General features: G+C 38.2%; 1 protein-coding gene across 3 annotated transcripts in view; it reads left to right on the top strand.

Moving 5' to 3' along the window:
• The window catches only part of MAEA (macrophage erythroblast attacher, E3 ubiquitin ligase), a 141,345-nt gene that overhangs the window by 22,365 nt on the left and 94,629 nt on the right, over positions 1-24,351 (top strand). For all 3 annotated transcript variants that reach the window (XM_078148745.1, XM_020992257.2, XM_020992258.2), the window contains exons 2-3: positions 6,799-6,981; positions 11,754-11,957. In XM_078148745.1, coding sequence (XP_078004871.1) covers positions 6,799-6,981; positions 11,754-11,957 — 387 coding nt within the window. The remainder of the gene's footprint in view (positions 1-6,798; positions 6,982-11,753; positions 11,958-24,351) is intronic.

Genomic DNA, 24,351 nt, shown 5'->3' with positions numbered 1-24,351 from the left:
TCAGGATAAGGAAGTTGTAAATATTTGCTAAACAGTAAAGAGCCACTGTGAGCCTTCAACCAGAGAGGAACATAGCTTTGGCAACATTGTGAAAGAAGAATTGGGGAGGAGAGGATAGAGTTGGAAATACATGTTGGGCTATTCACAGTGATCTAGGTAAAGGGAAGTCTGAACTAGGTTGGTGGCAGTGGAAGTATGGAGGAGGGATTGAGATATAAGAGATATTTTGGAGATAAAATTGACTAGACGTGATGATTGAATTAAGATCTAGGAAAGCTGACTCGATGACAGATTCTGATGATTACAATATCCTCCCATTCTGTTAAAAAACATCTGTTAATCCCAGAGATTCCATTACAAGACATATGCCCCAAAGAGTTCATTGATAAGAAGAAAACCCCATATGTATTTTCAGCAGCACTTTTTGCTGTGGCAAAACACTGGAAACAAAGGTGCCCATCAACTGGGGAATGGCTGAACAAGCTATGAATCTCCTCCAGTAAGGAAGGAGGAGCCAACCATCCCAAGACAGAAATGGAGCAGATCAGAACTCCCAGACTGATAACAGGGAAATTGGATGTTTCAGGAGCTCTTGCACTTGCAGCTGAGACAAAATGGAGAGTTTCAGTCTCATGAGAAGGAGGAAGGGAGGGAAGGAGGGAGGTCAGAGAGGGAAGAAGAGGGAAAGGAAGGGAAAGAGTCTCTTCTCTTCTACTGGTTGCTCCTAGTTCTGCCATTTGGGACCACATTGAAGAAGTAAGATTCCTCTTCCATGTGACAGACCTTCAGATACTTGAAGACAGCCAGCACATTTTACCTACCCACTGCCGCCACCACCACCACTAAGTCTTCTCTTCTCTGGGCTAAATATCTCTATTTCCTTCACCCTCATGTGACAGTCCTCTTCTTTCCAGGCCCTTCATTATTCTTAGGCTACCTACTTACCTCTCCACACTTTTATGATCTCAATAAACAGAGAAGACAACTTATTGGAGGAGAGTGTTAGGTCAGTATTTTACTCCACCAAATGAGATGTTTTGTTGGTTTTTTTAAATCAACAAACAGTACCAACAGAAGGATATCATGTTCTCTAATATCTAGTCATTCTTGTCTCTAAAGGTAGTCTGCTCCAAGGGGCAGTGTGAAAAACCTATGAAAAACCATGCATACACATGTTATGAAAGAGATCTCTTCATCTAAGATGGATTGAAAAGCCTCTTTTGGTAATAATATCACCTGTGATTTGAGTAATCATTTAGAATCTCCCCTTCCTATCTCCTGAAAATTAATATGCTTTCAAAATTATCATTTCTCCTATGTGTATTTGATCTGTATCTCTTTTCAACTTTTTTTTTTTTTGGCAGTTGGGGTTAAGTGACTTGCCCAGGGTCACACAGCTAGTAAGTGTCAAATATCTGATCTGAGACCGAATTTGAATTCAGGTCCTCCTGACTCCAAGGCCAGAGCTCTATCCACTGCGCCACCTAGCTGCCCCTCTCAACTTTTTCTTAAGTGCCATTTCTACTTCCTCATAAAACAAATTTGGTCCTAAGGTATTATTCTAGATGTGGTAGTTACATTGTCTTCAATGGTTAAAAAACAAAACAAAGCAAAACTCCATTTTATCTATTTATATTTTCCCATACAGTTTCGTCTACAAATGCTCTTGGGCATAATCTGGCTAAAATGAGTCTCGGCACCTACCTTTCTGCAGACAAATTTTTCTCCTCCACTCTACTTTGCTGTTCTTTGATACTTCTCATAATCTTCCAACATGTTCCTCTTAAAGGTTCTGTGAATGAGTTTATATCCTGTCTCATGATTGTCCTTGGCTGTCAAGTCTTCTCTACTTGGAAAGGATAGAAGTGTTTCTGACCTCTTTTGTTTGTCTCATTCTTGGGGCATAGTGACTGCTTTATGTCAGTAAAATTTCTGTAGGAAATGGTGATTATTAGAATCAGTATTTTTCCGTTCCCATTTTTTGGCTTGTTGAAGAAGTATACAAATGTCTTGTCTTTATCCTTTTTTCTAGTTTGATTATTTTGACCTTTACTCTAATTATTCAGTCATTTGACCACACTTGAATAGGTAATTCAGAAATGACTTCCTCATTGGTAATCAGCCCTTTCCTGTGGAACAGTGTTTCTTTTTTATATCATTCAGTAATTGCATGTCCAGTTCTTTCTTATTTTCCTCTTAAAGTATTCATTATATATGATGTGATGCTTCTTAGTAGTCAGCAAGCTTTTGGCTTCTTTAACTTCTTACTCTCAAACCATATTTTCAGCTTTTTTCAGCATTCTCACTTGTGTGATTCAATACCTCCACGTTGAAGTCGCCCTGTATTAGTGTATGTATTTATTTGCAGAATCTTGTAGTCTTCATGGAATTTCTGTACTTCATCCTCTTCAACAGATGTTGGTTCATCAGCTACTATTATTGTCTTCATAGTACTTTTTTTTTTTAACTAATGCTTGTAGGCACTGTTTGGTGAGGTGACCAAATGTCTCATGAAATGTTATTATCGTACTTTAGCCTAAGGTGAGACTCTGCCCACTTATATGCTGAAAACTTATAAGCTATCCTTTTATTTGGCTGCAACTTCTTTTTTGTCTTCTGGTGGTTCAAACTTGTATGTCTCTTATTCCCATCCCGTTTCATATTTATTCACCCCTCCCACTGTGCTTTCTAGAAGGTTTTATGCTATCCGTCTTGGAGCACTTCCTGAGACCTGACTCTCTTCTGGTGGCACAGCATCCTTGCCCCCCTTTTCCAAAACCATCTGTGCTTTCTTTTATATTTTCCAGCTTGCTGGTTGTGGTGGGGGTGTCCAAATATTCCTTTCTCCCTCTTATACTTCCAGACCCTCACTTAGCCACCATCACTCTGTAGTAACCTCTCTTCCTTTGAGATTCATTCAATTCATATTAATCACCCAGTCAAGAGTCTGGTAGCTGTTCTCTAGCCAGCACTAAGAACCTCTGTTCTCAATGAGTTCAGTGCCTGGCTCACAGTTTTTCCTCCCCAACTCCCATCCTCACACTAGGGCAATTCAGCTTGCATATCGATACTCCCTCAAACACTTAACTTTCCATTTCCTTATTTCTCATGACCTTCTCTACCTCAGCTACCCACAGAGATGGTTATGCCTGTGATCTGATCCATCACCCACAAGTGTCCCACTTCCATGTTTATGAACTCCAGAATTCCTTTATCTGACCATAATCTTTGAATGCTAAATCTTTCCCATGGTCTTATGACCTCTAGTCCTGTTGCTGATCCTCATTGTCACCTTAGTCCCTCTACTTTTCAGTTCTTTTGTAGATCATTGGACCTACATAAGCTGTGCTCTTATTTCCTTATCCTAATCCCTTGGTGAAACAGTCCAACTCTACATTAGCATCTATTCATTAATCCCTTGCCCCATTGGCCTGCCAAGCCTTACCAGTCCTTAACTTTAGATTACTCTAACCATCTGCTGCTGAATGTAGTTGGAGAAAATTGTGAAATTGTTCTCACTCACTGGTTCTGCTACAAATCTATGTTACATATTCTTAAGTGGACCTGCATTGCAGCAAGGCAATCATTATACCTTCCTAATCAGTTGATTTTCCCAGTCATGACAGTGGCCTTTCCAAGCCGTTTCGTGTCTCTTCAAACTTCCTCTGGCTTCTCCTTCCCCTTGGATTCACTTGTTATCTCTATGCTGATGTTTCTTAGTTCTGTTTGTCAAGCCTTAATCATCTCCAACTGCCTATTGGACATCTTGAATCAGATGTATCATAGACACCTTAAATTTAACATGTCCAAAACTAAACTCATTATTTTTCTTTCTCCACCCTCAAATCCTATTATTGTCAAAGGTACCAGTATCCTCCCATTCACCTAGGCCCATAACCTACTTATAATTGCTTCCTCACTCTGGCTCACTCTCATATCCAGTCTGTTGTTAAGTCCTCACTTCTCTCTTCAAAACATCTGTCATATATCTACTTCTTTCGTCTGATGCAGCCACTAGCAAGGGACAGGCAGTTGTCGCCTCATGTCTGGACTATTACAGTAGCCTGCTGGTTGGTCTCCCAGTCCCAAGTCACTTTACACTACGGTCCATCCTCCACTGGACTGCCAGAGTGGTCTTCCTAAACTGTGGATCTGACCACGTTACCTCACTGTTCAATGAACTCCAAATGTGAGATTCTCTGTTTGGCTTTTAAAACTCTTTACAACCTACCCCTTCTTACCTTTCCAGTCTTTTCACACTTTTCTCTCCTCTTTGTACTCTCTGAACCAGTGACACTGGCCGCCTTGCTGTGCTTTGCAAAAGGTGTTCTATCTACAGACTTTGTGCATTTTCACTGGCTGTTCCTCATTGTGGTTTCTGAGAATACACTTTGGAAAAAGTATTCCACCCCACCTCCAAATGTAATAAATGGTTGGTTGAGCACATTTACCCCCAAAGAGTTATGTACAACAACTTAATAGTGATTCTGATTGATCATACTTGTCACTTAAAACTTTTGTTTTTAATAGATTGCTAACAGAAGGTTGGGAGATGCCGTTTTATTTTAGTTGCTTGATAGCACCATCGCCTCTGCCACTCCGCTACCGTCCCTGCAAAAGCAGAAGGTAGAAGCGCAAGCCTGAGGCAGTTTGTATCGTGTCTTTATCCTAGTGCCGAGTACAGCCGTTGGCACTGGTAGGCCCTTAATCCTCGGGTGATGATGAGCTGCCTCTCGGGTGTGAATCAGCTGATGGTCACACACTCAGCAGATGATGAATCCCTCTCCAGACTTTGAGGCTGTCTTGGGCAGCAGGTACAGCCCATGAACCCGCATACCTCACCTGGTATAACCTGCCAGAGCTCGGACGCTGTTGACACAGAGTCACTAGAGCAGCGCTTTCATAGAGGGCATAAGATAACGCCGTCACTGCTCTGACATGGGGGTGTGGTAGGACCACCCCGGGATGTTCCTTGGTGGCAGAAGTAAAGTAGTGAAAGCGCCATACGTGTGTCAGTTAAAGGCTTTTTTATTTCTTTTAAAGTTATTCAAACTACTTACAACTTAAGGCAAAAATGTGGGAATTATTATCTGAAAGTGCCATTTACTCTTCTATTGTCATGGTGTTGGAACAAGAGGAAACTCTGACTTTCTGTAGTCTTGGAACCATCAGCAGTCAGGGTTTAAAATTGAGGAAGGGTAAAGACTTGTACCTGAGTGTGGGAGCTGTTGTATGAGTTCTTACAGTGCCACACCCACCCACGTTCAAGTGTAACAGTAAAGTTAGAATCCTAAAGTGAGTGTTTTTAGATTCTTTTATTACTTATACTCTTACTCCATTAATCCAGGAAATAGAAAGGTAATTGTATTGTTAACTTTGAAGAAAAAATTAGATATTTTGTATCTGGTTTTCAGGTGTGTTTTGGAGGGACTGAAGTTGACATAATACTTCTGTATGTACACAAATATGATAGATTGTAGAGTATGGTAGGGAGATATAATAATATAGTGTGTTAGGGGAGACAGAGAATTCCAACAGAATACTCTAGGAAAACTGGAGGAGAAAGAGAATACTTTCAGGTGAATGTGATTAAAGAAGGCCTAAATCTTGGAGGATGTAACATCCAAGTTGAGCCCTGAAGGAAGAATAGGATTTTTAACAGACACAAATGAAGAAGGGTGAAAATACATTCCAGGAAATTGGGACACTAACGCACTATTGGTGGAGTTGTGAACTAATCCAACCGTTCTGAAGAGCAATTTGGAACTATGCCCAAAGGGCAATCAAACTATTAGTATCCTTTGATCCAGCAATACCATTACTAGGTCTATATCCCAAAGAGATCATAAAAAAGAGAAAAGGACCTACATGTGCAAAAATATTTATAGCAACTTTTTTTGTGGTAGCAAAATATTGGAAATTGAGGGGATGCCCATCAGTTGGGGAATGGCTGAACAAATTGTGGTATATGAATGTAATGGAATACTATTGTGCTGTAAGAAATAATGAGCAGGCAGATTTCAGAAAAACCTGGAAAGACATGTATGAAGCAAAGAGAAATGAGCAGAATTAGGAAAACCTCGTACACAGTAATAGCAACACTCTGATGATCTATTATGAATGACTTAGCTCTTCTCAGCAGTACAGTGATCCAAGACAGCTACAGAAAACTCAGGATGGAAAATGCTATCCGTATTCAGATAAAAAATTGGTGGACTCTGAATGCAAATCAAAGCATACTATTTTCACTTTATTTTTTGGTGGATTTTTTTCCTTTTGGTCTGTTCCTTCTTTCATAAAACTGTGACTAATATGGAAATACATTTTACATGATTGCACATATATAGCCTATATCAAATTGCCTACCATTTTAGGAGGAGGGAGGAGGGGAGGCAGAGAGGGAGAAAAATTTGGAACTCAGAATCTTGTAAAAAGTGAATGCTAAAAGTTGTCTTTACATATAATTGAAAAAAATAAAATACTACCATTGAGATCAACAGGTAAAAAATAGGAGGGAAAAAAAAAGGAAATACATTCCATTTGTGGGATATGATCTGTGTCAGTAAAGGAGGTGAGAGTGAGCAGATTGAGATAGAATACCTCAAGGATTCCTGTAAAGGCACATTTTGAACAAGATGCCCTTTGAGATCCCTTCCGACAATCGGATTCTGTATTGTTTTTTTGCCACAAAAAAAAGTTGGTTCTGATGGAGATTTATCTAGTCTAGATGTCTTGTTTCATAAAATTTACTTCAGTCCCATTGGCTTATAATTTACTATTTTGTGTAACTTTTTTTAGGTACCCTATGAAACACTGAACAAGCGTTTTCGAGCTGCACAGAAAAACATTGACCGAGAGACTAGTCACGTCACCATGGTAGTTGCAGAATTAGAAAAAACACTGAGCAGTTGTCCTGCTGTCGATTCAGTTGTTAGTCTCCTTGACGGAGTAGTTGAAAAGTTAAGTGTCCTCAAGAGAAAGGTAAGTGCTGTTTCAGTATTTTTTGGTGGAATATTTTCACATGACATACTATTTATATTTAAGCCTAAATTTATGCAACTCCCCTTCCCCCTCACAAAAATAAAATTTGCTGAATCCTTAATATAAATTTTCCTCAAAAGGATGAATTTACATAGCGATACACTGGAAAAAAACAGCATTATTTATATGCTATGCTCCCCTTTTATATAAGCCATAATTGGGGGTGAAGGAGTCTGTATCCTAGAACCACATTGCAATTTTTTGTGGATTTGTTTGCAAGATGAAATAATGGAGAAGTGGCACCTTCTATTATGTAGTCTTGGATTTAATTTATGAACTCTTACAGTAAAAAAAACCCCTCAGTTCCAAAGAATTAATATAGTTGCCAAAGAATTAATATAGTTGTATATTGTATATGCATTTTTAAAGGCATCTGTCAGCCTGCTGAAATGTCATGACTAGTGTATCCATACATGTACATGTAGTAGACAGGTCAGATCTGTATCTATTAAGATAGAAGAACCAGATGGATTTCAGTATGTTTTATAGTTTTAAATTATAGCTTTAAGAGAATAATTTTTTGCTGTTTTCTGCTTGTCTAGGATGTGTGGTAGCTTTAGAGGATGCCAAATGTGTCATGAAGGGCTTCTAGGTTCTCAAAGCCAGAACTTGGACCCAGGTCCTATGACTATAAGTCCAGTGCTCTTGCCACCATGGCACAAAGTTTCTTCTAATGAAAGAAGCAGAGTACTTCATAAATTACTAGAAATATTAAAAATTTAATCTTTTTCTGTGTTCCTGATGAACAGTGAATTAGTAACAATGTTAAGAAGTTTTTTTGTGGGGTTTTTTGGGGTTTTTTTTTTTTGCTTTTTCTTTTTTGGTAGAAGTTTTTGAACCTACCAAGGATTTAATTTGTCCAAGATACCTTTCCACATTAGAGCCCATGTGTATGGGGGGGGTGATGGGGGGTAAAAGCATAAAGATGGGAGAAAAGATTAATTGTTTTTTAGGGGTTGGGGGGGCTTTTGGTTTTTTAAAGTATTTGTTAGAGGTGGGATAATTAACACTATGGAAACCTTAGGAAATTCTCTGCCCTGTCATAGGGCAACCAGATTCTTCTGTTTGGCATTTTAAATGTTTTTATTTGTTTTTAAGTTCTGCCTTAAAGCAAGGTTTTGCCAGTAGAAAAAAGGAATTGTCACCTTAATTATTTCAAAAATTATGCTTGGATATATAAAAATTGATAAGTCATTTTAAAACTATCTATTGATAGCACATTTACAGAAGCAGTGGTAAAGATTTCTTTTTGATGAACACACAAAACATGATTTCTCTGTTTTGTTATTTCATTTTTATTACTTTTTATGTATCTGTATGTGTATATTTCTATTAAAAGTGCAGCTAGAGATGAGTTAGATCTGAACAGAATTAAAAAGTAGTCATTATTTGCAAAATAGAGGCAGCTAAATGGCACAGTGGATAAATTGCCAGGCCTGAAATCAGGAAGACTCGACTTCCTGAGTTCAAATCTGGCTTCAGACACTTGTTAGCTGTGTGACCCTGGGCAAGTCACTTAATCCTGTTTGCGTCAGTTTCCTCATCTGTAAAATGAGCTGGAGAAGGAAATGGCAAACCACTCCAGTATCTTTGCTAAGAAAGCCCCAAATGGGGTCATGGAGAGTCAGATACAACTGAAATGATCAAACAACAAAATTATTTGCAAAACAAATCTCAGTTTTGTTTTGTTTTATAAGGTGTGCTAAGTCCATGCCGTGACATGAAATGAGTATGCTTTGATGAACAGTAGAGTAGCCAGTTAAGCAACAAGTTCATAGAGTGCTCTATGACATTTTACAGGATGGGATTTTGCCAGTTATTGAGCGTTGTTAACCATTTATGAAATGAAACTGGTCAGACAGGATTCTTCAAGCTTGGAAGTAGGATCCTACCATCTAGAATGTTCCTTCTAGTGTTCACAGTTAATTTATTGCTCTTTCAGTTATGGATTTTTAAAAATAGCACTTTATAAACCATACAGATCCTTGTTCCATTTACTTCAACAAAGTGTAATGCTTTTATGTAGTCTTCATAAAACTCCAGAGTTGAAGTTGGTAGAATCAGAGCTGGAAGGCAGATGTCATTTGTTAGAATGAGAGAATATTGAGGTCTGTGGAGGTAAAGTGATCTTCCCAGGCCACTGCCCGTGGAGAGTGGGCAGTGAATGACAGTGCTGGGATTTGAATTAGGCTCCTCTAACTCTAAATACATCATACTTTCCATTGCATCATAAATCAGCAACAGAAACCTAATAAAGAGGTAACATCTTTCCTACCAAAACATAAAGATTGACTGGAAGAGAAGGACCTGGAATGTTTGAGTCAAAGGTTCTCCTATAGACTCCAGAGAATCTTGTGGTTAACAAGGAACCTGACCCCTTCCTCAGGGTCCAAGGGCAAGAACCTTTCATTCCTGTGCACTGCTCAACTCCTGGTCAAAGAAGCCAAGGACATTGAGTGTCATTTGACCATGGAAAGAAGAGAGCCTACCCCGCTTCTAATCAAGGGCATTGGGAGCAACAGAGTTTCCATTGCCAAAACACTTTTTTCAGAAGTACCCACTTGGGGAATACAAGAGTCATGTTCCCATTTTTATCAATAGAATAAGTACTCTGAGAGGCCATGACTTTGGGCCACTTGCTGGCCTGCTGTGTTTTTCTGTGGAGAAACACTTGAAAAGCTGCTTCTTCCTTTTCTGTCTTGTTTCACCTGTAAGAACTCTGTTTTTAACCTCAGCTTTTGGTGCTTCAGTGGCTCTTCTGACTCATTTCATATGATGAGCTAGTTTTATGGTTTTTTGTTTAATAATATGTACAGAACCGCTATTGTTCACTTCCAGAAGTTGTATCTACCTCATTTTGTAGTAGTTGAACTGATAACATAGATAAAACTGAAAATCAGGTCAGAGCTTTATTTACTTAACTCTCTGTGACATTTTAATTGACAGGGCCCTATCTCCATTCTTCTAAAGAAAGACCAGCTTTAACTATCTGCCAAGATCCACTTTCACCTTACCTGCCCCTACCAATATTTTTCTAGACGTCAACAATCCCTTGAGTCTCTGCTTTTAAAGTCTTAGTAGCTTTTTCCTCTGGGCCTGAAGGCTGCTTCTGATGGCCTGATATCAGTATAAAATGCTTTCCTTTCTAGGGAGGACATATAAGTATCTGATCCTGGGTGGTCTCTCTGTACATAGATAGTTATATCAAACTTAATAGGAAATATCCTATATAATATTTGTTTCATTGCATTGTATTAAATTCTGACATTGTTGAAAAGGAATTGTGTGCTAAGTAAGCAGTTTTGTTGAAGTGACCTTGTGAGAACTGAATTTAAACTCCAGGTCTAGCATTTTTAAAGTAAGTTTTTCAGCCTAGCTTATCTAGAACTGTACAGTTTTCACAAAATAATGTTGATTTTGATAAGTGCAATATCTGTCTGCACTGCTGATTATCAAGAGTTATTATCTAAGTTCAGCCTAATGTAGAATCAACTTGAGAAATTTTAGAGAAAGTGAATAATCCAGATCAGTAGCTCTCCACTTAGGGCCACTATTATAGAAAATGTTCCCTAAGTTCCAGAGTGGAGTGGGGAATGTAATGACACAGCTGTAAAGACGGTGTATGCCCTAAACAGTTCCTTATTCTTTTTTTCCCCCTAAAGTAATGTGTCATGGAAGCAAGACATTCTGTTTTTGTTTAATTGTTTTTGATGGGGTAAAAAAACCCTATATTTGGAGTTATAAGCTGTCCCCAAGTAAAATGATTAGACTTGATTATCTCTAAGGTACTTCGAGTTCTAAATCTTACCATTTTATGTGCTATCTGGGCCTAGATAAGCCAGTTGTTATGAGGACTTCACCTCAGGGTTCTCATCTATAAAATGGGAATAATTATATTTCTACTACCTCCCTCATAGGCTTGTTGTTGTGTTTAACAGCTATGTAATTCTGAGAGGATTATTTTTTCTAATGGAACTATATTCAGTATTCCACAAACATAGTCCTGCACCTCTGTCAAGAAGGTATGAAAGTATATTATGTCATTTTTCCTGAACCCTTCTTGGTCATTATAATTACAATTTAATTTTTGTGTTTGTTCTATTTACATTATAGTCATTGGGTATACTGTTTTTACTTACTTTGTCCTAGAATAGTTCATCGTGCTTCTCAGAATTCTTCATACTTATAGTTTAACCCTATATTACTTTTCAGCTTAGGACGCAGTCATAGTTCATTACGTTAATATGCCAAATGATGATTATCTACTTTGTTTCCAGTTCTTAGCAACCACAAAAAGTGCTGCCATGAATATTGGGGTGTGTATTGGTCCTGTGATTGGAGTGTGATCCTTGGGTCAAACAGTATGAACTTTTTAGTCATTTTTTTTTAAAATCATGATTCCAGACTGCATTCCAGAACAGATAAAATCACAGCTCCATCAACAGGGTATTTAGTCAGATTTTGTATCAGTTAAACATTGAATTTTTGCCAGTTGCACCTATGAATTCATCTCAATTTTACTTTAAACATTTTCCTTGGCATCTGTTTTTGAAAGACTTCATTATATTGACTGAGTTTTACAATATAGAAGAATAGTTTTGCCACATTGATTTTTTTTAATTGACTTTAAACAGTTGTGATGAGTAAGTGTCATGTGTCACCTATATTTCTGATGCCCAGTCTAGCTGCTGTTCTTTGTTCTAACATCCTAGGCAGTCGAATCAATCCAAGCTGAGGATGAGAGTGCAAAGTTGTGCAAACGCAGAATTGAACACCTTAAAGAGCACAGCAGTGATCAGCCAGCAGCTGCCAATATGTGGAAGAAAAAACGAATGGATCGCATGATGGTGGAACATCTTTTGCGCTGCGGCTACTACAACACAGCAGTTAAACTCGCCAGGCAAAGTGGCATTGAGGTTGGTGTGCGTTTTCCCAAATGGGATTTGTAGAAATGGAGAAATGGCTCATTTAATACATTACTTAATGTGTCTGGATTGCTTAGAAAGGAAAGTGTTCCTCAGATCTACATCCTTCCCAGAGCCATAAGAGAGCCAGATCTTATAGGTACAGTCTCGGTGCTCTGTTTCTTACTTCCCTCCAAAGGACCTACAGAGCCTAGACAGCTGCTGGATAGAGGGTCAGATGGTCAGGGTGCCTCTGTTTGTGTCGGGCAAGATCTTAATAGGGTGCATCAGCATAAACAGAAGAGGACTTGTTAATGGGACATTTTGATATCAACAAATATAAACAAGGACAGTTATTAGTTCAATTCTGTGTCAACAGAAAGAGAGAACATGTAGAATTTAGATTGTTGTATAGTTTTCATTATGCTGACATTTATTTAAATTTCTGACCCTGTCTTGGCTCATTGGCCAATCTTTCTCTTGGCTGGTTGGATTATTTTAATTTAGGATAGAGTGAATATATTTAAATGAATTTTATTGACTAATTTGAGGGAGATGTAGAAGAATTAAATTCTTCAGGTTTCTATCCTACCTTGAATGCATTGATTGATTGATTGATTGATTTGCTTATGGAGTACTTTTTTCAGTATGGTGAAACTGTTGATCAAAATAAACATTGAATTAAAGGAACCAAGAACTAGTAGATATGCCTCTAAAAATTTAGTGGGTTTTTCCCCCATATTGGAAATTTTAATTTTTTCCCTAATAGTATTGCTTTGTAACTAATTAACAGTGAAGGACTATCCTTTGTACAGGTGGTGTGTGTATTTGTCAATGAACTTTTCTCTCCTGCTTTTTTGAAAATTGAGAGTACATGATGAGAGAAATTGTAGAGGAAGATTTTTCCCCCATTCCAACATCTGCATTTTTTTCTTTAATACCCTTAGAACTAGCTAGTTAGTTAAAATAGTGTTACAGTTAAAATTTTTAAAGTTTTGTTGTAATTTTATTCATTGGGTATGATCTGTGTTTTAATATCTGACTTTTTAAAAAATAAATTGAAAAGGGGTCCATTTTTGTAGATAGAAGATAAACCGTTTTTTAAAACTATGATGACATCAACATAAAAAACGAGAATGAGCACCATCTCTTTCTCTACAGTCCACATAATGTAAGAAGCAGATACCTTAGGACATGCTGTGCTGGAGCAGATCCAATTAATCCAGCCTTCTGTCTGTCTCTGGACGGTATTACTTTCTGTGACACATACCCTCTGAAAATTAGGAATGGGTCCTATGCCCCCCATCACCGTGACAGTAATAATGATGATGATGAGCTTCCCTTGTTATTGCCTTGTGAATCTGCCCATGGCCATTTCAGAACCCTTTCTCAATTGAGCTATAAATTAATAGGCATGTAATTTTAGAGTTGGAAACCATTTTATAGATTACCTGGTTCAAGTCTTTCATTTTACCAGTGAGAAAACTGGGACCCAAGGAGGGGAGGTGAATTGATTGCTCAAGATCATACAGTCTGTTACAAAGCCAAATCTGGAATCTAGTATTACTGATTCCCAGAGAGATGTGGGTTTTCCTATTATACCACACTAACATTAATCGTCTTTTCATATTTTGGGATAAAAAGTTATATATTAACTGAACAAGTGTTCGGTTATATCTGTATCCTCCATTCACTAGAGTATGTGTAGATACACATAGGCATGTACATATCTGTATGTATATCCACATAGCTTAGTATATGTATAGTATATACATTTTTATATACACAGCATATTCTATTATAGTGCATGGGAATTTTGTCTCATTCATATATTATGTCATTTGAATATATTACTTTTAAAATTTTTGTGTGTTAAGTAGTCTGTGAGCTTTATTTTTCTCCTGTTCAGTAACTGTGTAGCTTAGTTTGCTTTTCTACGCCGACCATCAGAATTAAGACAGCTGAGTGGCACAGTGGAAGGAGTGCTGGACGTGGAGTCAGGAAAACCAGAGTTCAGGTCCAGCCTCAAGACACTTACTAGTTGTGTGATCCTGGGCAAGCCACTTAACTTTTGCCTTCCTCAGCTCCCTCATTTGTAAAATGGGGGTAATAATAGCACCTACTTTGTGATAAGAAAAATGAGAAAATATCTGTAAAGTGCTTTGCAAACTTTATAGCATTATTTAAATGCTAGATATTGTAATTGCTTATATATATTCCCCTTTAGAATCTGAGTTGAAAGGAAACTTGCTTAGGTCATCTAATCCTTTCTTCAGTTTGGGGGGAGGGGTAAGAAAAGGAGGAGGCAAATCAAAGCCTTGCCTTCTGAGGAAATAGTAGTAGAGACTTCTTGTTTTACTTAGGTTATTAACTGAGATTGACAATTCAGCTGTATTTCCTGGCTTTCCTTTCCTGTTTTAAACAGCAGCATGTTCTCATATTTCTCGTGACTTCTACTGTGTTAACCTGGTCCCAATCATGCATGCCCCCAAAGGAAAATTATTCAAGGGCGACCTGAATGAAGTAAAAACAATTTCATTTATTGATATCAAAGACAAACACTTTTTAAAAAAATTTTTTTAGGGACTTGGGGTTAAGTGACTTGCCCAGGGTCACACAGCTGGTAAGTGTCAAGTGTTTGGTCTGAGGCCAGATTTGAACTCAGGTCCTCCTGATTCAAGGCCAGTGGTCTATCCACTGTGCCACCTAGCTGCCCCTTAACCAAACACTTTTAAACTAAAAAGAGGTAATATAAAAACTATTTTAGAAACAAAACAAATAATTGATTTATTTCCTTTCTCTGTGATGGCCATTTAAGAGAAATATTAAGAATGAAATAAATTGGGGGCAGCTAAGTGGCACCATGGATAGAGCACTGACCCTGAAGTCAGGAGGACCTGAGTTCAAATCCGGCCTCAGACCAAGCACTTGACACTTACCAGCCGTGTGACCCTGGGCAAGTCACTTAACCCCAATTGCCTAAAAATAAATATAAAAAATAAAAGAATGGGATAAATGAAGAATAGAGAGTAGAAAAACAGATATATAGGTACACCCACACAAAAAGGAATTTTAAAAAAAACTTGTAAGCTATTGCCACTGAGCACTTAACAGCCTTTTTTTTTTTGCAGTTTTGCAATGGCAGCTATACCGTAAAGTGCATATTTTAACATGTGTTCCACCAAAGCTGGTGAAAGGAGGGGGTCAAATATAAGGGGTGGTGGCTTCCTACCCTGCCAGTATACCCTGCCAACATAGAGAGGAGATCTGTTCTTTTAAACATCTCATGTTTAGGTTTCATCAAATTGAAAAGCCTAACGTTGATTTTCTTTTCTATGAACATAGATAACTATTATTAGGAAGATAGTGGGAGTGATCTTGCAGTGTTTAGAGCAATGCAATCAAATACTTTTTTGTGAAGCTTCATAATTTCCCACTTCTGATTGTTGCATAGATTCTGTTCAGCAAGTTTATAAATTATTTTTAGGTTAAAATATTTTGAATCAGTCAGAATCTGATCACTGCCTCCTGTCTTTTAATTACGTGATTTCTAAGCCATTGTGGGGGGGAGGGGAATTCTGTTTCTCTTTAATGAAGTGAAATTAAAACAAGGCTATATTTTGATAATTTCTGAAAGTTCACAATTAAACTTTCTAGACTAACAACAATGCTTTACTTATCTGAAATGCTTTTGTCTGAAGACCAACTGAAAGTTAAGAACCAGATCCTAAGCAGCCAAAGTAGCTGTGACAAAACCTGTGTTCAGTAACTTTACTCATAGGAAAATTTCTTAGACTTCACTGAGAATATTACCTGTTCGTACTTGACACAGTTCTGTCAAGCTTGGTTAGATTAGGTTAAAAGGATCTAATAATATACACTGACGTTTTCAATCCAGTTTGTGTTTGGTGTCTACTGTGTGCAGAATACAGTTCTAGGCACTGGGATGTAGAGTTTTAAAACAGTCCTTGCCTTCAAGAAGTTTACAGTCTAATTGGGGAGAAAGGAGTATTAAGGTATGTAAGTAATAAGAAAGATGTGGGATTAAAAGTGACAAGAGAGAGAGACAGAGACCCAAATGCCTAGACATACCTGTGAATTGTCAGCAAAGAAGAAAGCAGAACCTATCATACATAAACGTGGATAGCCGAGCCTGGCACCATTTAGTTGTGCTCCGCTCTAGCTGTATTAAATGTGCTCATGGCCCAGAATTATCAAGCAGTGGTTACGTTGTATTCAGTACACTCTGTTTAAAGTGGCTGGGAAGCTTGTAATCCATTTATAAGATAGCTATTAAAAACCTTTTGTACAGTTGTGCTTATGATGTTAAACTGAGCTACATGAAACAATTCATTCCCTGAGGCTTATTTGAAATATTGAATTAAAAAGTGTGGCAAAAGGCCCATGTGTAGTTTATTTAAATAATAGAAATTCGAATGTAACTCTTCATAAATGTTACTGCATTTGATACTGCATTGGACCTGATGATAATTGCGATGTATAAAAAGTTCAAGAGACATGATTTCTGGGTAATTATTTTATTAATCATGCTACCAATGATTAATAAAAGGGGCCAGTGATACTTTCAAATGGCAACGACCCCTCATGGGACCCACTCACCACTTATATGCCTTTGGAAGAGTGGGTGTTCCTGAGGGTGGCAATCAACTCTGGTTAACAGTTAATGAGAAGAATGAATATTATATTGAGAGGTGGGGTTATTCTAATGAGGGGATGGAAGACATGACTGATCATCCAGTCTTGGTCAAAGAGACTTATCTATATATCCATATCGCCCCATCTAGGGTAATCTAGACAAAAGGGAGAATCCACTTTTTTCCCAGTTCTGGGTAAAACACAATGGGCCAAAATGTATCAATTCACCTAAACTAAAATTTCCTTATTTTCTAAACAGATCTGAATTTTTCCTCTCTGTATCAGCCCTGCACTTCAAAGGCTGCCTGAATAACCTACAGGGACTGATTTCTGAATGAGGAAGGAGAAAAGAGGAAAAACCTTAGTCCTAATTCAGTAATCAGTTATTAATGTAAGAGAAAAATAATCATTTCTGTCATAACTGAAGTTAAAATACTACAAATATTATCCCCATTTTACTGATGAGAAACCTGAGCTCCAAAGAGATGGAGTCCACGGCACTAGTAATGGCCATGCTATGTTCTGTCACCAAGACCAGTCCTCTTTCCATTTCACAATGGAACTTCCTCTTACATATATTGTATCATTTCCTCGTAGTAACGGTCTTATGAAATCTCCTGCAGCTACCACACGTCCTTCAATTGGAAGGGCAGATTATTTTTTTCATACTAAGTCTGTCTTCACAGAGCTGTTTTGACAAATTTATTTAAAAGAATATTGATCCGTTTTGCTTTTACTCAAGTTGCCAAGAAAATTCCACCCCCACCTCACCCAGCCAAGTACTCTGAAAATAGTTGAGCAACACTGACTAACTGTGTGGTTTGTACCACTAGTGACATACACTGTTTTTATGTTCTAGTGATTAAGGGACAGGAAGGATGTATCCTTTAACTTTGATAATATGGTACCAATATAGACATCAGAAATGGCACACTCTTTTTATTTCATTTTAAAAATGTATCTATTTACCTCTGAATGTAATGGAAACATTGTGGATAAACATTCCCTCTACCTGTGTAGATTTTTTGGTTATATATCTCCCTGACAGTTTAAAATAAAGAGTTCTGAGTTGAGGTCATCAAAACAATTACAATAATAAAAGCTAACATTTGTAAAGCTACTTAAGATTTGCAAAGCACTTTGTAGTTATCACACTGGATAGTTGGGACCAATTAGTCTGTCAGTATGCATTTATTAAGTACTTAGTACATACCAGACACTGAGCCAAGCACTGGGAATACAAAGAGAGGCAAAAGTCAAGGAGTTCACAATCTAATGGGTAAGACAACACACAAACCAGCTCTATGTAGGAGACACAGGAAATTAACAGAGAGAACCAAAATTAAGAGGGAATGGGGAAAGCTTCTTGTAGAAGATGGATTTTAGCTGGGACTTAAAGGAAGCCAGGAAAGTCAGTAGGTAGGATTGAGGAGGGAGGGCATTCTGGGCACGGCGCGGCGGGGCGGGCGCCAAGAGATGGAGTGTCTTGTTGTTGGAACAGCCAGGAGGCTAGATTCACTGGATGGAAGAGGACATGGTGGGAGGGAGGGAGATGTTGTATATGGTGTAAGAAGACTGCAAAGGTGAGAAGGGCTTTGAATGCCAGAGAATTTTGCCTGGAGGCCTTAGGGAGCTACTAGAATTTAATGAATCGGGGTGAGGGTGATGTGGTTGGACCACTGGGTGAAGTAAAGTCTTTGTGATTTAAGTGAGACTAACTGCTCTAAAGGGCAGTTGTCGGATTGGCTCATTTAGTGATGTTGTGGGAGGAGCCAGATAGCTTAATAGAAAATCAGTGAGAACAAGTCCTGCCCATGTCAGAAAAGGCAGAGGATGCCAGAGGGACAGTGAGTTTGCTTCAGGCTACTTCTGAGGTGGGCTGTGTTTGGAAGACCAGAGAAAAGTTGTTCTCCAAAGAAAGAATATGATTTCCCAGACAGACTGCAGAAGGGAATTTCTGCTGAGGTTGACAGGTTGTACTAAATGAACTTTAAGATCTTTTCCTACTCCAAAATCCTATGACATCCCTAAAAAGAAGCAAGAAACTTGGTCTGGATGAATTCCAGGCTTCATCGCCTTTAGTTGCTGGCATTGTGATGTTAACAAGGTGCCCAAAATGCTTGAAACCAAGCTGAGAGAGAGTAAGAAAGGAGGCTATTATGGTAACACCCCAACATGTGGCCCTCATCTTTGACACAAAATTTGGCCTTATTTGAACTTTCTACATGAGTTTGGAGTTTCAGTATTTGAAATAGAAAAACATACCTATTTTTGTATTTGAAAAAGAATAAACCCTAAGAACTATTGCTTTGATAACATTGGAAAATTTTAACTGCAAACCTGCCTGAAGAAGGCCTCCTGGAGTCACAGACTTCAGGTCTCCTGAGCAGAAGAATCCCTGAGTTAATGAAACTTGGCCTTTCATTCCTGAAGAATCTGTAATTTGTTCCTTCCAGGTTGTCTTAGTTTGAAAGGAGTGACTAGATTGTTTTTCAGCAACTGGAAACTCACTGAAATGGGAGAAATCAAGTGTTCAAATCCAGTAAGCATTCGTTGAGTACCTACTGTGTGCAGAGCACTGCACTGAAGTGTAGGAAGATAGAGGAATAACTCAAGCTTTTGCTCTCTAGGAGCTTACATTTATCTTTATCTCTCTATAATTAAGTCTTTCAATTTGTAGAATAAAAGGTCTCTAAACTTTGAGTAGAATGAAAATACAAACTTGAAACTTGGAAGTGAATGACTGTCTGCTTCAATCATTTTGTCCTTGATGAGATGTAAAGTTCTAAAAACAGTTGAAAAGACTCTGTTGCATCTGAGGCCTTTTGTGGCTGGGTAACATAGAAATGTACAGTCATAGGTTAGCAATGTCTTGGAAGAATCCTAATTCCCTCATTATCTTTCTTCCTAGACACGGTCTCCTCTCCAAACTTCATTATTGAGGAAGGCACCACTATCTTTCCATTCACCCAGGTTCCCAACCTAGCTGTCATTTCTGACTCCACACTAGCACTCCGCACGTCCAGTCTGTAAGATCTCTCACATATACACCTCCCCTCCTCTGATGCTGCCGCTACCTGGGTGTACACCCACATCACTGGGCAGCTAGACTGTTGCAGTAGCCTGCTGATCCGCTTTTCTGCCTCAAGTCTCTGTCTTCTCTGGTCCATCTTCCACTCAACTGTCAGATCAATCTTCCTAAAATGCAGCTCTGATCACAGTCCCCTTTCCCTTTCAGTGAGCTATAGTTGCTCCCTATTAACTCCCAGATCAAAGTTAGAGAATTCTTTGGCATTCCGAGCCCTTCACAACTTGTGTCCCTCATTCCTTTCCAGTGTTCTTACATCTTACTCCCTTCATATTTCTTTCACAAGACACTCCATCTCAAGGCAGCTAGGTGGCACAGTGGATAGAGCACTAGCTCTGGAGTCAGGAGGACCCGAGTTCAAATCCAGCCTTAGACACTTGACATTTACTAGCTGTGTGACCTTGGTCAAGTCACTAAACCCCATTGCCTAACACCCCCCCCAAAAAAAAGACACTCAATCTCTAGACTTCAGAAATTTTCACTGGCTGTCTCCCTGGCCTGGAATTCTTTCCCTCTTCATTTGTACCTTCTGATTTCCTTCAAGTGCCAACTAAAATTATACTTTCTAAGGCAAGTCCTTCCTAATCCCCCTTAACTCTAGTCCATTCCATCTAAAGTTTGTCATAGCCATAGCTTCCTTGTACCTACCAGTTGCCTTCATGTTGTCTCCCGCATTAGTCAGAGCTCCTTGAGAGCAGAGATTGTCTTTTAGCTCCCTTTGTATCCCTAAAGCTTAGGTTGGTGCTTGGCACTAGGAGTTGCTTAATACATGTTGATTGACCAAATTTGAACCATGAAATAAGTGGCACTTCCTTGTTCATTCCCTTTGTTCTTTTTTGTTTGTTTGTTTGTTATTAAATTTTATTTTTAATTTATGGAGTAAAACAAGCATTTCCATAACATAGTTCAATAAAAAAGATGATTGCACATGAACTGCAAATCTACTACACATAACTTGCATTGCCTTACAAATGTCCAACAAAATCACCATGTGATTTTCTCTCCCCCCCCCATGTTCTTCTTTAATGAAGTGTATAGCATTTCATCAATAGAATTGAACCTTTTAGCTCTGTGCATTTTTTTCTGTGCTTAAAAAGATTACCACCTTTTCATTTGTGTAACCTGTAAGCCTTGGAAGAGGATTTCAGGAGTTGCTGTGGTCACAGGAAAAATCACCTGGCAATGGGACTTTGCCCTTTGAGGGCAAGCCCAACCACCTGCGGTTCAGCCATTGCTCTGAAGTTTATGCTTCCATTTTGGAAGAAGCTACTAGAGTTTGGGGCTTCATGGGTATAGCCATGAAGGGCCTAAATTAATTTCGTTTCTTTTTTTTTTTTTGGTGACACAATTGGGGTTAAGTGACTTGCCCAGGGTCACTTGTCCTATTTTAAGGCTTTCTCTTTCTATTTTTTTAAATAACAAGTTTTAAAAAGCACTAGCTATATTTAATTTCCTTTGTTATGTCTCATCTTGTATGATATCATAGTTATATAAAAATAAGTACCTGCTTTCAGAAACTTATGATCTAGTTGGTAAGATAAAATTCATTGATACAAATGCAACAAGTAAGTAATTATGCAAGGCAGTGTGTGATGAAATACCAGAGTGACAACTTCAGAGAAAGGCTATATGAGTTCACTTTGATAAATGTGTTTGATGTCCATCATAGCAGTAGCATTTTGTGGCAGTTTCCAAATAACTGGCTTTCCTTCCTTCTGTGTTGTACTTTGTTGTATATTTTTCCAAATCCTGAGAAAAATCAGTTGAGAAATTGGGAAAGAATATTATGCTTCTCCTGTAAGAATTAAAGGCTAACATGTAGTGAACATGGAGATACTGCCAATTTGAACAAATCCACTAATATCCAGCTGAAAGCAGGAGCAGGAACACTGACTTGTAGAGTCAGAGGTTAAAGTCGATGTCTCCGGGCACCCCGACTAGAGCATGGCAGAGAACAGCAATCACGATCTAATCAGTCTAGCTTGTCATTGCTGCCATGTTAGAAGTGTGTTTGTTGGTTTGTTGGCCGCGAATGTTGAGTCATTCTTACAAATAAAATAAGTATTAATATACAAACTCTGTGAATGGTGGTCCAAGAAACAAGAAGTTTTGGTAGGAAATAAGTCCTTAGATTGGCCATTTCAGCACGTGATTCAGTGTAGTGTTGTTAAATTTGCTAGGAGATCTGAGCATTGTTATTTTAATTCTACCCAATAAAGTTCACTGATGTTTTCTGGTTTTTAAGTATTCTCTATAGACTACGGTTCTCTGTACATACTATTAAACTTAATATTTCTTGTTTATTCAACAAAATTCTTAGCCATTATAATAAGTAAGGAGTTTAAGGAATATTGAAAGTGTTTCTTAAAAGGTAAAGGACTAGCTATGTGACCCTGGGCAAGTCACTTAACCCTGTTGCCTAGACAAAAAAAAAGAAAGATAAAGGAAATCAGTCAGTTCGTTGCTAGATATATTTTAAATCACTGTCACGAAATAGTGATTTATATTAATAAACCATGCATTTATTATTACATCTATTTTTATAAACATCCTTTGAAACTTTTAATGTAATCTTATCACAGAAAAATGATTCACTTTTTATTTTAGTCGCTTATTATTTAAAAGCATGTAAATATGGTTTTGAGAATTCCTAGAAATTTTGGTTTCTTATTCCTAAATTCTGAAGTTTAATTTGTTGGGAATTTGGATACACTAGTTGTCTTCAGGTATTTGAACAACCATGACGTGGAGGCAAGATTAGATGTGTTCTGTTTGACCCACATGAGCAGAGCCTGGAGTAAAGTATAAAAATTGCAAAGAGTCCATTTAGGCTAAATGCCTGAAGAAAGTCTTTAAAACAGAGCTACACACAAAATCCTCTGGCTCTTAAGGAGGGGGGTGTTCTGTTTATTGTGAATTACCAAGCTATTGCAATAACCAGGGGAGAGGTAGAGAGGGCCTGACATAGGCTGGTGGTTGAGGCAGCCAGGTGTTTGGAATCTCTCTAGTATTCTTTTCACCGTACCGCACTATCTCCCTTCATTACAAAAACTGAATTGTGAATGGGTTGGGTTATGGGTTGGGGTTTGGGTTTGGGTTTTCTACCAGAAGCTAGTTGATATGATGTAGCTGCTATGACATGAAGGACTGAATTGGAGACACTGCAGTCATAACATATGGATACTGACAGGAGGGGCAGGGAAGAAGCTCTACAACTTGGTCTCTTAGAAAATGTCTGTCACTTTGCTTTCGGTTTACATGTTCCTTTCCATTAAAAGATACATTGGTGCTTGACCTCCTAGACAAGGTAAACTCACTACTTTCCCAAAGAATTTATTATTGATTCTCGGGCTCAAGTTGGATTTTTTCCCTCTCACTCATTGTAGTCTTCCCTTTCCATTTTCTATGTCTTTTGCCTTGTCACTGAACACCATGTACCCCTCCTTCCCTCCTTGTCATCTTTTTGCTTGGTCTTTCCAGAATTGGAGGGTATACACCTCCCCTATTTAGAAGTTTAGAATAGTTCATTTGAAGGTGCCGTTACAGACACATTTACACCTTGGTGCAGCTGCTAGAACTCCTGAAGGGTGGTTTGAGGACTCGTATTCAAATACCACTCTGGGACTTACTGTATGTGATGACCTTAGACGTGGTCGTACACTTCCCCAGGCCTTAGTTTTCTCATTTGCAAAATTGAGAGTTGAACTAAATGACCTTTAAAGTTAGGATCCTATGAAAATTTTAATCGGCACGAATCACTTTGGAAAACGTTGCTAAGTCAGAAGGGTTTTTTAAAGCTGATGTTAATATTGTTTTTAACAGAATTTCAAGCACAAACCCGATTAAAAATTGTCACTTTGATGTTACAATAGGTTTGTAAATGGCTGCATGATGAATTCATTTTTTTCCCTAAAAATCTGTACTCTAATAATCCATTGTCATCACTAGACTCAGAAACCCTGGCTTTTCTTTCTGGATTTGTGGCTGAGTCTTATGACTGTGAATCCTGCAACACATAGTTTTATGTAATTGTGCCAGAATGTGGAACATTGTTAAGATGTTTTAAAAGACATTTTACTGGATTCTTTGAAATAAAACTAATGTTATAAATAACTTTTAAAAGACTGCTAGAGGCTCACTTAATTGAATAGTTTCCAAATTTGCCTTCACCTATGAAGGACTATGCTAGCTCTGTGGCTGCCTACAGGTGGAAGAGCAAACAGCTTCTGTCTGTCTACTTGCTCATGGTTTTGGGGGGAGACTCATAGCTCTTCTTTGGCTTCTACGTAGCCAGTAGAAGGATTGTTTTGACCTGCTGCATAGTTGCAAGTAAAGTCTTAGCAAAGACTGCTCTGAGAGCTTTTGCATCCAATGTAGAATCACCATAGCAACCTAAAGCTGCCCATTTGAGTACAGAAGCACTACGGGGCCCAAAAAAGGAAAAAGATCATTTTAGGTTTTCTTTACTTTGCCTTCTGGTTCTATCCTGCTCTCTATTTGCATATACATTCATTCACAAATAATCTTGTTGATTGTCCTGTAAGTTTTACTTTACAGTGAAGAAATCCCATGGTGTATTTTACCCTTTCCCTTTCATCTTTTTTTAGGCATTGTTTACTTGGAAACGTTTTGGAGAAACTAAAATGGATTGAACCTCAGGGG

This window comes from Phascolarctos cinereus, unplaced genomic scaffold (genome assembly GCF_003287225.1).
Source record: "Phascolarctos cinereus isolate Bilbo 61053 unplaced genomic scaffold, phaCin_HiC Scaffold_9;HRSCAF=440, whole genome shotgun sequence".
NCBI lineage: Eukaryota > Metazoa > Chordata > Mammalia > Diprotodontia > Phascolarctidae > Phascolarctos > Phascolarctos cinereus.
The sequence above is the reverse complement of the archived record's forward strand: the minus strand, read 5'-3'. Positions and strand labels throughout refer to the sequence as shown.